General features: G+C 42.5%; 1 protein-coding gene across 1 annotated transcript in view; it reads right to left on the bottom strand.

Annotated features, from left to right (window-relative positions):
- Nucleotides 1-13878, bottom strand: part of LOC118395313 (storkhead-box protein 2-like) — a 47137-nt gene extending 33259 nt beyond the window's left edge. Inside the window, exon 1 of the mRNA XM_035789026.2 lies at nucleotides 12054-13878. Coding sequence (XP_035644919.1) covers nucleotides 12054-12237 — 184 coding nt within the window. The 5' untranslated portion in view covers nucleotides 12238-13878. The remainder of the gene's footprint in view (nucleotides 1-12053) is intronic.
- Between the last annotated feature and the right edge of the window lie 574 nt (nucleotides 13879-14452).

Raw genomic sequence — 14452 nt, 5'->3', positions numbered from 1 at the left:
GTGGGTTTGATTCCTGCTGGCGCCACCCATTCAATGTAAGCACGCATGGATGTGAGTCACTTAGGATAAAAGTGTCTAATTAATGGCATATTATTTATACACACCAGTAAAGGCTCCTCAGGGGAGAAAAATGTAAAGAGTTAAACATAAAAAAATGTATCCTTTTTAGATAAAACTATACCAAATCATTTATTAAAAACACACTATTTCGCAATGAAGGTCTACAGAAGCCTCAACAGCACTCTGTAGGGTAGCACCATGGTGTAGCCGGAGGACAGCTAGTTTCCGTCCTCCACTTTTACTTACTTAGCTAGCAAATGCAGCTAGCTAGTTTAGCCTACTCAAACGTCCGGTTCAAACTGAGAAGGATGCTATGTTACCTAGCTGACTATTCAACACTGGAACTCTTCCAAGCTAAGGTAACCTTTTGGTTGGATTAATTTATTGCCAACGAGGCCCGCAGGTGTAACTGCTTGCTAACTGTACACTGTACCGCATGATTGTAGCGGGTTTACTAAGGCATTCATTTTAGTAGCTATGTTGACTTGATGTCAGCTAATATGGTGACAACGATGTAGGATGTGTGTAGCAATTAGTGGTTATGCTATGAAGGTTTGGCTTGGAAAGGTTTTTTCACCTGGTCACAGACAGCTGATGTGTTGTGTCCTCAAGTCCAGAAGCCAAGGGCAAAGGTGAGCGTGTAGATGTGAGAAATAACTATCCAATGATCAAAGGGATCATGCTGTTTGTATGTGGCGGTTATGAAAGTGAACTGTGTCTGCGTGTGATCAGCTTTGTATTCACTCCTCCGATTCTGTTAAATGTATTTTTGTTAAACGGAAGCAAACGTAACGAAACGTGGATAAACATAGCTGAATTTGTTCAATAGAAACTCTTGTTTGCAACTGTTGGACTAATGGTTACACCCTAGATCAGCTAGATGCAGGCAAGAGTGTGCGAGGCGGTGTTGAATGTGTTGATGTCTGTCACCTTGATTATTCAAATTTCTCTCGACCTTTCACATTGTAAACTTTCATTCATAGGCTAGGTTGTATCAAACTCATGATGGTTATAGGGAACATTTGAGTATCATTGTAGTAGCCTAAACCTATCAATGTTACATTGAGCTGGGGTCCTTCTGTAGCTCAGTTGGTAGAGCATGGCGCTTGTAACGCCAGGGTAGTGGGTTCGATTCCCGGGACCACCCATACGTAGAATTTATGCACACATGACTGTAAGTCGCTTTGGATAAAAGCGTCTGCTAAATGGCATATATGAGCTGGTGAATGGAATATGAATGTCATCCAATGTGCTGTAATAGAAATAAGGCCATGCTCATAACCATTTTTTATCGCCCTCCCTCATCTTAAACGGCACCGACCGCCACTGATACACACTGAGCGTAACAAACTTCATATAGCCACACAGAAGAAAGACACAGACACCCACACTTCAGATTGACTTTTTATCTGTCGTAAAATATATCAAACAGTGATGACAGGCATTGACAGTACGGTCACAGCCACATGCTCACTGCTCTCAGAATATCTCTATCAGACTGAATGCACAAAGTGATTGCATAGTATAAATGCGTTGTGTTTAGAAAATAACAAAAATACAGTAAGACATAACTGCAGTAAAAGATATACAAGCCCTCAATCTGAAGTGAAATAAATCCATAAATACAGAACACAAGTACAACCCTTTTTATATAAAACCTTTTAAGGTAGTAAGAAAATAAACAAACAGTGATGACAGGCTGGTCACAGCCACATGTTCACTGGTTAAGTAGGACACAATATATATTTTAGATAGGAGCAACAGTAATGATACAAGCCCTCAATCTGAAGTGAAATAAATCTATAAATACAGAACACAAGTACAACCCTTTTTATATAAAACCTTTTAAGGTAGTAACAAAATAAACATTCACTTAATATTTCAATAAAGAAGTATTTAATTACCAATAAATCACCTGCTAGCAATAGCTAGCGTGACATTACAGTGCGGTGGTGTAACTTCAATGACGGCCTAGGAACAGTGGGTTACCTGCCTGTTCAGGGGCAGAACGACAGATTTTTACCTTGTCAGCTTAGGGATTCAATCTTGCAACCTTCCGGTTACTAGTCCAACGCTCTAACCACCTGCCTCACGAAGAGCCCGCCTGTTACACGAATGCGGTAAAAAGCCAAGGTAAGTTGCTAGCTAGCATTAAACTTAATCAATCATAATCACTAGTTATAACTACACATGGTTGAGGATATTACTACTTTATCTAGCATGTCCTGCGTTGCATATAAATCGGTGCAGTGCGCATTTGTATCTAACCATAAACATCAATGCCTTTCTTAAAATCAATACACAGAAGTACATATTTTTAAACCTGCATATTTAGCTAAAAGAAATCCAGGTTAGCAGGCAATATATTAACCACGTGAAATTGTGTCACTTCTCTTGCGTTCATTGCACGCAGAGTCTATGCAACAGTTTGGGCAGCCTGGCTCATTGTGAACTCATTGAAGGTTGAGCAATGTAACAGGAATATTTAGACTGATGGATGCCACTCATTAAGATAAAATACGGAACAGTTCCGTATTTCACTGAAAGAATAAATGTTTTGTTTTCGAGATGATAGTTTCACGGATTCGACCATATTAATGACCAAAGGCTTGTATTTCTGTGTGTTATTATGTTATAATTAAGTCTATGATTTCATAGAGCAGAGTGACTGAGCGATGGTGGGCACCGGCAGGCTCATAAGCATTCATTCAAACAGCACTTTAGTGCATTTTGCCAGCAGCTCTGCTGTTAATGAATTCAAGCCTATCAACTCCCGAGATTAGGCTTGTGTAACGATGTGATGTGAAATGGCTAGCTAGTTAGCGGGGTGCGCGCTAATAGCGTTTCAAACGTCACTCGCTCTGAGACTTGGAGTAGTTGTGCCCCTTGCTCTGCATGGGGAACGTTGGTTGTTGTCAACGTTTTCCTTGTTTGATGCCAGGTAGGAGCGAGGAGAGGAACGGAAGCTATACTGTTACACTGGCAATACTAAAGTGCCTATAAGAACATCCAATATGAAATAGTCCTATAATTCCTACAACCTACATTTTTGGGGGAATTTTACCCCCCTTTTTCGTGGTATCCAATAGCTACTATCTTGTCTCATTGCTACAACTCCTGTACGGGCTCGGGAGAGACGAAGGTTGGAAGTCATGCATCCTCCGATACACAACCCAGCAGCATCCAACCCGGAAGCCAGCCGCACCAATGTGTCGGAGAAAACACTGTGCACCTGGCAACCTTGGTTAGCGTGCACGGCCCGCCACAGGAGCCGCAGGTGCACGATGGGTTGGGGAGGCGCTATGCAATTGTGCATCGCCCCATGGACCTCCCGGTCGCGGCTGGTTAAGACAGAGCCTGGGCACGAACCCAGAGTCTCTGGTGGCACAGCTGGCGCTGCAGTACAGCGCCCTTAACCACTGCGCCACCCGGGAGGCCCCTTCCTACCTAGGAATATTGAAGACTCCTGTTAAAAGGAACCACCAGCTTTCATATGTTCTCATGTTCTGAGCAAGGAACTTAAACGTTAGCTTTCTTACATGGCACATATTGCACTTTTACTTTCTTGTCTGACACTTTGTTTTTGCATTATTTAAACCAAATTGAACATATTTCATTATTTATTTGAGTCTAAATTGATTTTATTGATGTATTATATTAAGTTAAAATAAGTGTTCATTCAGTGTGTTCATTCAGTGAGTGCAAGTGCCAAGACCAGGGTGGGCAAATTTGACATTTATCGCAAGGCTTTTTGTGGCAAAACCATTGACAGAATAAAACAAATAAATTATGTTTTTTATTTGATCAATTAAACGTTATAGGACAAAGTATATAAGTCATTACACACAGCTTGCTATAGCTTCTTAAGGACGTGGTACCGAGGTGGGAACCACAATCAGTGGAAATGTTAAAGAGCGCCACCTATAGAGGTTGATAAACCTCAAACTTTCATAAAAATGTACATACAATATACTGAATTAAAGCTACACTCGTTGTGAATCTATCCACCAAGTCAGATTTGTAAAATGCTTTTCGGCGAAAGCATGAGAAGCTATTATCTGATACCATGCACCCTCAAAATACTGCAACGTCACCTAACACGACAGATTTTGCGTTAGCCGGCGCAAACCAAAAACGCTGAAATAAAATATAAAACATTCATTACCTTTGACGAGCTTCTTTCTTGGCACTCCTAGATGTCCCATAAACATAATTTAGGGTCTTTTTTCGATTAAATCGGTCCATATATAGCCTAGATATCGATCTAAGAATACTATATAAACGGAAAAATATAGCGTTTCATAACGTAACGTCATTTTTTAAAATTCAAAAAGTCGACGATAAACTTTCACAAAACACTTCGAAATACTTTTGTAATGCAACTTTAGGTATTAGTACACGTTAATAAGCGATAAAATTCATCAGGAGGCGATGTAAATTCATTAGCTGTCCGTGTCCAAAACATGTCCGAAGAGAGCTCGATCAAAACATCCGGTCGGAGACCGGAGGGAAGGAATTCCCCTGATTCGGTTAGACCAAGAATCAATTGCGAATCAAATGACAAGACTCTAGACAACGTGTGGAAGCTGTAGGCACTGCAACCTCGGCCTACTTTAATTCGGTTCACTTTCAAACAATTCCTTGAAGTCGCGGATGGATATTTTTTTTCACTTTCAGTGATCATATTTTCATGCACTTTTCGATGAAACGCGCGTTCTGTTATAGTCACAGCCGTGATTTAACCAGTTTTAGAAACGTCTGAGTGTTTTCTATCCACACATACTAATCATATGCATATACTATATTCCTGGCATGAATAGCAGGGCGCTGAATTGTTGCACGATTTTTAACAAAAAGCTGCGAAAAGCTGCTTGAATTCTCAACTTCCTTAACAGGCTATTCACAACGAGGCAGTTTGATGGAAACCCACCACTGCTGGTAAATGCACATATCTTTTTGTGGATGGAAACGTAGGTAGTCATGAAAACTGGTAGAACAAAAATATCTTAGCTAAAAAAATATTAGCTACACTTGCATTCACATACCAAAAAGACCCCATCATGTCGAATGAACAAATTCTGTCGACATTTATAAATTGTACCGGCATTTCCTGTTGTTTCCATCAGCCCATCGTGACTTTTTTCACGTGTCAGGTAATTCATCCACATGAAATGGTTGGATGGAAACCTGGTTATTGAGGCTATCACAGGTCCAATGACGAAAACAGGGCAGTTAAGCTTTGCATTCATTAATTTATTCTTGCCTGACAGGACACCGGTTTTACTATTATTCATCTGTCACATTTTGCTGATGCCATCTAGAATTTACAGCTTCTCGTAAAAGCAAAATAACTTAATTTGTACAGTAACAACTGAGTTTTTGCATTTAATAAGAACATCAACAATGATAACTCTGCTGCCTGTGTACAGTCCATGTTTGAAGAATGCAGAGAAGAGAGCTATTAGTGCTTCCATCTCTCAAGCTCCTCTCTGCTACCCTTAATACAATCATCCTGAGGAAATCCTACAGAGGTTAGTCAGTGATGTCAGCATCTGGGATGGCCAGAATGAGGGTGATTATTTTTTATCCTCGTTCAGTATATGAATGTGGAGTGAGACAACGAGATGAGTAGCTCAAACTGTCACACAAATCCTTCATTGATATACTGTATACTGAATATTTGAATGAACGTTTGAGTTGCACGTAACTGTAATTAGGATTTGGCCTGAAAGTGAGTAACAGAGCGAGGAGAGAGAGAGAGAGAGCGCGAGGAGAGAGAGAGAGAGAGAGAGAGAGCGAGAGAGAGCGAGAGAGAGCGAGAGAGAGAGAGAGAGAGAGAAAAAAAGAGATATACAGTACCAGTTCCAGAGGCTTAAGAGGCGTCATCTTAGTGGCTGACTGATTTTCTACAACTCAAACAGCTGACTGGAGGCAGGGAACAAGGGCTTACTCATGCGCAGCCTCCTCCCTCTCCTCTATACGTATTACTACATAGAGGGCTGGCTAACACCGCAGCACTACCGTGGCCTGATTTCTCTACCCACGCCTCAACTGCAGCTGGGGCCCAGGTCCACATGGTCCTAGCCAAGAATTGAGCCAGAAATAACATTTAGCCTTCAGATGCTTTTGGGAAAGCAGGCCCAGCTCTACTTCACAAAGACAAACAAATTTTAGAATCTGTTTGCTAGATTTCAAGCACATCTGCATAATATGCATATCCCTTGACTTAGTCAACATTTAATTGTGTTACAGCCTGAATTCAAAATTTGTTTAAATACACTAGAAATGTTTGCATATGTATGAAAAAAATGTATACAGAAACATCTCATTTACATTTTAGATTCAATACATGTTAGATTCACCTTTGACAGCGATTACAGCTGTGAGTCTTTCTGGGTAAGTCTAAGAGCTTTGCACACCTGGATTGTACAATATTTGCAGATTATAATTTTCAAAATTCTACAAGATGTGTTAAGTTGGTTATTGATCGTTGCTAGACAGCCATTTTCAAGTCTTGCCATTTAAGTCTAAACTGTAACTAGGCCACTCAGGAGCATTCAATGTCGTCGTCTTGGTAAGCATCTTCAGTGTATATTTGGCCTTGTGTTTTAGGTTATTGTCCTGCTGAAAGGTGAATTTGTTCTTCCAGTGTGTGTTGGAAAGCAGAATGAACCAGGTCTTCCTTTAGGATTTTGCCTGTTCTTAGCTCTATTACATTTATTTTTTATCCTAAAGAACTACCCTAATCCCTGCCAATGACAAGCATACCTATAACATGATGCAGCCACCACCATGCTAGAAAAATGAAGTGGTACTCAGTGATGTGTTATGTTAGATTTGCCCCAAACATAATGCTTTGTATTCAGAACATAAAGTTCCATTCTTAGCAATTGTTTTAGCTGTTTAACTTTAATGCCTTATTGCAAACAAAATGCATGCTCTTTTCACTCTGTCATTTAGGTTAGTATTGTGGAGCAACTACAATGTTGTTGATCCATCCTCAGTTTTCTCCATAAAACTCTAACTGTTCTAAAGTCACCATTAGCCTCATTGTGAAATCCCTGAATTGGTTTCCTTCCTCTCTGGCAACTGAGTGACTGGGTGTATATTGATACACCATCCAAAGTGTAATTAATAACTTCACTGTGCTCAAAGGGATATTCAATGTCTGTTTTTTTTACCCATCTACCAACCAACAAGTGCCCTTTTTTGTGAGGCATTGGAAAAGCTTCATGGTCTTTGTGGTTGAATCTGTGTTCGAAATTCACTGGTTGACTGAGGGACCTTACATATAATTGTATGTGTGGGGTACAGATATGAGGTAGTCATTCAAAAAAACATTGTCAAACACTATTATTGCACACAGAGTAAGTTCATGCAACTTAATGTGTGACATGTTGACACAGGGCCTCCCCAGGGGAGTGTCCTCAGCCCTCTGCTGTACTCCCTGTTCACCCACAACTGCGTGGCTTTGCACGACACCAACTCCATCATCAAGTTTGCTGATGACACCACGGTTGTAGGCCTGATAACCAACAACCACAAGTCAGCCTATAAGGAAGTGGTAAGTGAACTGGCATTGTGGTGCCAGGACAACAACCTCTCCCTCAACATCATAACAAAAGGAGTTGATTGTTGACCTCAGGAAGCAGCGACCATGGGCCGATCCCCATCAACGAGACCGCAGTAGATAGAGTCATCAGTTTTAAGTTCCTCTGTGTCCACATCACAGAGGACTTGACATGGACCAACACCACCACCACTCTTGTCAAGAGGGCGCAACAGCGCCTCTACTTCCTAAGGGGGCTGAATAAATTTGGCATGCCACTCCCGGTTCTCTCCAAATACTACCACTGCACCATCGAGAGCATCCTGAACGGTTGCGTCATGTTCTGGTACGGGAATTGTTTTGTCTACGACTGCAAGGCCCTCCAGCAGGTGGTGAAGACGTCCAAGTACATCAGTGGGACCGTGCTTCCACCCATCCAGGACATCTACTCAAAGCGTTGCCTGAGAAAGTCCTGCAGCATCAAGGACCCCACACACTCCAGCTATGAGCTGTTCACTCCCTTACCGTCGGGTAAACGGTATTGGAGCATGAGGTCTGACACCAACAAGCTCAGAGACAGTTTCTATCTACAAGCCATCAGACTGCTGAACACTTGAACTGGACTGACCACCTGCACTAACTCGCCGCACTTTAGCACACACGCACTCACCCACCCACCCACCCACACAGACACATTCATGTTATACACACACACACATCACAACTGCTGCTACCAGACTCGTATTATTATGGGATCAATATCAAGCCAAATGTATTTGCAAATGTGAATCACCAATCCAAATAATAAATCACTTTCCACAAATGTAAATCACTTTGATCCCATAGAAAATGGGACTAGTAAAGTTCTTATTTCCTCTATGATTTTGTGTACTTTTCAAATTCTGAATCAGCTAACAATCAGTTGACGGGTGGAGAAACCCTGTCAAAGTTATGATTCTCTAAAAATGTAAGTGAATTTCTGTGAGTAAAGGCTGATTATCATATGTCACTTATTCAAATTCATCCCGTTACATGTCATTAATTATTCAAGTACTATCCAATGAGATTCAAAGTTGATCCCTACAAATGACTTATTTTCACCAACCTAATTGCTGGTTTGGCTGTCTTTTTCTACAGATCACCCATCTACACCCATCAAGTGAGTACAGACTGACGCATGACGTCCATGTAAATTGATAAATGGTTGACATTAAGTTGGTCCACCCTGGCCTTTATTGGGCCGTTGATTTTTGGGCTGGCCTTGATTTGACCCATTGAACATGATTACTACCAGTTCAGAAGCTTTTAAAATGCTAACAGAAGTGCAATAATACATTTTCCATACGTTATTCTATCTAAAGTTGAATGTATTTCAAGGCCTACCATCAAACTCAGTGCCTCTACGCTTGACATCATGGGAAAACCAAAAGAAACCAGCCAAGACCTCAGAAGAAAATGGTAGACCTTCACAAGTTTGGTTCATACTTGGGAGCAATTTCCAAACGCCTGAAGGTACCACATTCATCTGTACAAACAATAGTATAAACACTATGTGACCACGCATGGGGACAAAGATCGTACTTTTTGGAGAAATGTCCTCCGGTCTGATGAAACAAAAATAGAACTATTTGGCCATAATGACCATTGTTATGTTTGGAGGAAAAAGGGAGAGGCTTGCAAGCTGAAGAACACCATCCCAACCGTGAAGCACGGGGTGGCAGCTTCATGTTATGGATGGACTGGTGCACTTCACAAAACAGATGCCATCATGAGGAGGAAAATTATGTGAATATATTGAAGCAACATCTCAAGACATCAGTCACAAAGTTAAAGCTTGGTCACAAATGGGTCTTCCAAATGGGACAATGACCCCAAGCATACATGAAACATTTGACCCAAGTTAAACAATCTAAAGACAATGCTACCAAATACTAAATGAGTGTATGTAAACTTCTGACCAACTGGGAATGTGTTGAAAGAAATAAAATATATAATAAATCATTTTCTACTATTATTCTGATATTTCACATTCTTAAAATAAAAGTGGTGATGCTAACTGACCTAAGACAGGGAATTTTTACTAGGATTAAAAATGCCAGGAATTGTGGAAAAACTGAGTTTAAATTAATTTGGCTAAGGTGTATGTAAACTTCCGACTTCAACTGTATTTTAAACTATTTCACATAGAACTGAAAATGAACGTGGCTTAAATGTCAGACAAAGATGCCTTTTTACTGTATTGTCAACTATATTTTGCTTAGTGGACAGGAACCACCAGGAACTTCTTTCAATACTTTAGAAATGCATCCTTCCTTCCTTGTTTTCTGGAGGTAAGCAAGGTACCATCCTATTACTTTCACACTTCCAACCAATTCACGTCTGTGATTACTTCAAGGAAGGTAAGAACGTATAGGGTACAGTTGTAATCGATCCAGAGCATCCCAAATGTGCTCAATGGGTGACATGTCTGGTGAGTATATTGTACAGACCATGGAAGAAGTGGGACATTTTCAGCATCCAGGAATTGTGTACAGATTATCATGCTGAAACATGAGGTGATGGCGGCGGATGAATGGCACGACAATTGGGCTTCATGATCTCGTTACGGTATCTCTGTGCATTCAACTTGACATCGATAAAATGCTATTGTAATTCATTGTTTATAGTTCATGCCTGCCCATACCATAATCCCACAGCAACACAGGGCACTCTGTTCGCAACGCTGACATCAGCGAACTTCTCGCCCACACGATGCCATACATGCTGTCTGCCATCTCCCCAGTACAGTTGAAACCGGGATTCGTCCGTGAAGAACAGACTTCTCCAGCATGCCAGTTGCCATCGAAGGTGAGCATTTTCCCACTGAAGTCGATTACAACGCCAAACTACAGTCATGTCAAGACCCTGGTGAGGATGATGAGCATGCAGATGAGCTTCCCTGCAGAAATTATTTGGTTGTGCAAACCCACAGTTTCATCAGTTGTCCAGGTGGCTGGTCTCAGACAATCCTGCAGATGAAGAAGCCGGATGTGGAGTTCTTGGGCTGGCATGGTTACATGTGGTCTGCGGTTGTGGGGCTGGTTGGACATACTGCCAAATTCTCTTAAACAACCTTGGATTCAGCTTATGGTAGAGAAATTAGCATTCAGTTCTCTGGCAAAAGCTCTGGTGGACATTCATGCACTCAGCATGCTTCCTCAAAACTTGAAACATCTGTGGCATTGTGTTGTGTGACAAAACTGCACATTTATTGTCCCCAGCACAAGGTTCACCTGTGTAACGATCATGCTGTTTAATCAGCTTCTTGATATTCCACACCTGTCAGGTGGATGGATTATCTTGGCAAAGGAGAAATGGTCACTAACAGGGATGTAAACAAATTTGTGCACAACATATGAAAGAAATAAGCTTTTTGGAACATTTCTGTGATCTTTTACTTCAGCTCATGAAACATGGGAGCAACACTTTACATGTTGCGTTTATATTTTTGTTCAGTACAGGTCGCTGATGTTGGCTAATAAATTAGCTAGCTTGTCAAGCAGTCAAGCAAGGAGATCGTGTAGCTAGTTAGTCTGATGAAACATCACAATTTAAACAAGTCATGCCAATGAAAGTCAAACTCCAAGGTTAGAATGTTTTTATATTTCATGCCAAAAACATCTATATAATGAATTGTATTGCACAACAATGATTTGGTTTTACATTATTTTGAGATGACTTCTACATTAAATTGAAAATATGCTAAACGGGAGAGATTATTTTCATCCGAAAATGTTTTGTTTTTTAGATTGGCTGTTTAAACAAAAGCAATGTGAAATATCCCTTTAAAACGTACCATGGTGTCATTAAAAACATAGACATGAACTACATTATTGATTATACCCCATTTCACAGTCCTATCTGACACTTCACACAACAGTACCAGATGGACAAGCATCTCACAGAAATGTGCATGCTATATGGATATGCAGATCACTCACACCTCAACCCATGATTCAAGGGGAAAGAAAAATCTGTGATGGGAGGGTTTCAAAGCTGTAGCTCCAACAACATTCCATTGCTTACCATTTTTGCCCTTGGTGTGTACTAAAATCCTAATATTACCGTTTTAATTCATAAATAACCAAACCGCCATGATGCTATATCCTTGCCTGGGACCATTCAATTCCAATATTGTCTTTACCCTTTTACTATGTCACTTAAACTTTTTTATTTTATATTTCACAAGCATTACAGAACACAGACACTCACAAACTCAACCCTTTGTCATCACATATTCCATATCCATAGAAACCCAATAGTAGCCTTGGAAAAAATGTGATCTTGGAAGAAACCAAGACCTTATTAACCCTCAAGTACAACTTCACACATGCTTGCCAACATCTGACAAGATGGTGAATTAGGGATGGTAGTGGTTGTGGTTGGGGGGTGCTGTCAGACTCACCTGGCATTTGGTAGCCCCGGGGGGGACCTGGTGAGATGTGGGGTGGAGGAGGGGGAGTGTGGTGGTGTTTCTGCTGGAGACGGAAGTCCTTCTCGCTCCGGGAGCGGGTGCGCTCCGGCAGCCGCTCGGACAGGTCCGAACTGGGCCAGGCCCGCCGCAAATTAGTGCTGCGGGTCTTTTTCATAGCGACCCCTGGGGCAAGCGGCTTGCCACGGGGCTACTACTGTGTTCGGGGGGAGGCCGACCAGAGGCTTAGTGCCTCCCCCACACCAGGCTGCATCACATCCGGCCGTGATTGGGAGTCCCATAGGGCGACGCACAATTGGCCCAGCGTCGCCCGGATTTGGCCGGGGTAGGCCGTCATTGTAAATAAGAATTTGTTCTTAACGGACTTGCCTAGTTAAATAAACCTTAAATTAAAAATAAATTTAAAAATCATCAAGGATGCCCGGTGCAAGGGATCAGGCGAGAGACATGACGGAGGACCAGCGTGCACGCTTGCATACACACACACGCACGTTTTCTCATTCACAGGCAAACTACTACAGCCGCCCCTCAATCCAGACTGCGGTGGATTGGCATCTGCTGCGTTTTCCCAGGCTGATCCATTGCGGCGGAGGCGGTGCTGGTTGCGCGAGGCATCACCCTTTTTTTATGTCAGCGATCAGTCCAAACCACCATTTGTAGCATCCCTGTTCGCATGCGTCGGGAGGCACATTACGTAGCCGCTATGCTGCGGGAGGGGAGGGGTGGCAGGGGTAAGGATGAAGGAAATGGGGCATGGGAGGCAAGGAGAGAGGATGGCGAGGAGAGATGGAGGTGTGGGAAAAGAAGATTGGAGGGGGGTTGATTCAGGTGAATGGAGTTTTTTTGTGGAGGAGGGGGAAGAGGGGAGTAGAGAATCGGCAGTTTAGCTGTCGAGGCTCTTCTCCACAATAGCTCAATTCACCATGGGAACTATAAGGGCTCGCATGGCCGAGCCCCGGAAAACAAAAGAGCCCCCCCTTTGAGGAAAAAAGGAGAAAGAATAGCGCCCTTTACCCCGACCTCCACAGAAAAACTCTATAGATTGCAGAGTGTAGCGGAGGCCAAATCCACCGCGCAAGACCCACTCGTCCTCGACGACACCACACCGAGAAAGGGTGGGGAGAAAAAAAAAGATGGAGCGCATAGAAATAAAACAAATCCCAGAATAGATATCCTCCTCCTCTCTCGTGAAAATCCAATACGAGAATCCAATCCTAAGAGGCTCGTTGGAGCATCCATTCATTCAACCGACAGGGCTACAGCTAACTCCAGTCAACGGCCAATGTCTTTCAACGGTAACCACCGCAGCTGCCACTGCTCCCAGAACCTCAAGAAAGGGTGTGTGTGTGCGTGCCTGCCCACTGTGCGAGATTCTGCGTGAGCATGCGTGTGTCTGTGTCTGGGTGACTGAGACAAGGGGAGGGGTAGGGGGGAGCGAGTGAGAGAGAGAGAGAGACCGAGGACACAAGTATAGTGGAGAAGAAAGAAAATAACATCCACACACACAAAAATGCAGCAGCCACATGTGTCCTGCAAGCGATTTATTAAGGTACTAATGATGAGAGCCTCTGGCTGAGTGTTTTTTTTTAACCACCCCCCTCACTGTTGCTCTCCATCCCTCTCTAACTCTCTCTCAGCTGTGCAGTGCCACTGCAGGAAAGGGGGCAGGATAAGCATGAGACCATCTCCCTCCCTACCCTCTTGAGACATGTCCCATGCTAATTGAGGAACAGTCCTGCATTACATGCAACTGAAAAAAAAACAAAGCTCCGCCCCCAGCTTCTGGCCCAGCCTATGAAAGCTCTGCTGTTAGATGAAATTGTTAAAATGATTAGCCCCTCTATATAACCACTGTATAACAATGAATGGTATTAAATAAAACAACATAAACACCATCAAGGATTTGCTTCATCACTATTATTTTCATTTAACTAGGCAAGTCAGTTAAGAACAAATTCTTATTTTACAATGACAGTCTACCCCAGCCAAACCCCGACTACGCTGGGCCAATTGTACACCACCGTATGGGACAGCTGGTTGTGATACAGCCTGGAATCGAACCAGGGTCTATAGTGATGCCTCTATCACTGAGATGCAGTGCCTGAGACCACTCCGCCACTCAGTTGTCCCTACTTAAATTGATTTCACATTTCTTATTTCTATTCAAAACCGCGTATAGTTTTACTTGGCTTACAATTTTTAAATGGGCTCCTGAGTGGTGCAGTGGTCTAAGATACAGCATCTCAATGCAAGAGGAGTCACTGCAGTGCCTGGTTCAAATCCAGGCTACATCACATCTGGCTGTGATTGGGAGTCCCATAGGGCGGTGCACAATTGGCCCAGCGTCGTTGGGGTAAGCCATTATTGTAAAT

The sequence above is a fragment of the Oncorhynchus keta genome, chromosome 16 (genome assembly GCF_023373465.1).
Source record: "Oncorhynchus keta strain PuntledgeMale-10-30-2019 chromosome 16, Oket_V2, whole genome shotgun sequence".
In the NCBI taxonomy this organism is placed as follows: domain Eukaryota; kingdom Metazoa; phylum Chordata; class Actinopteri; order Salmoniformes; family Salmonidae; genus Oncorhynchus; species Oncorhynchus keta.
Note: the sequence above shows the minus strand (reverse complement) of the source record. Positions and strands in the feature narration are given on the sequence as shown.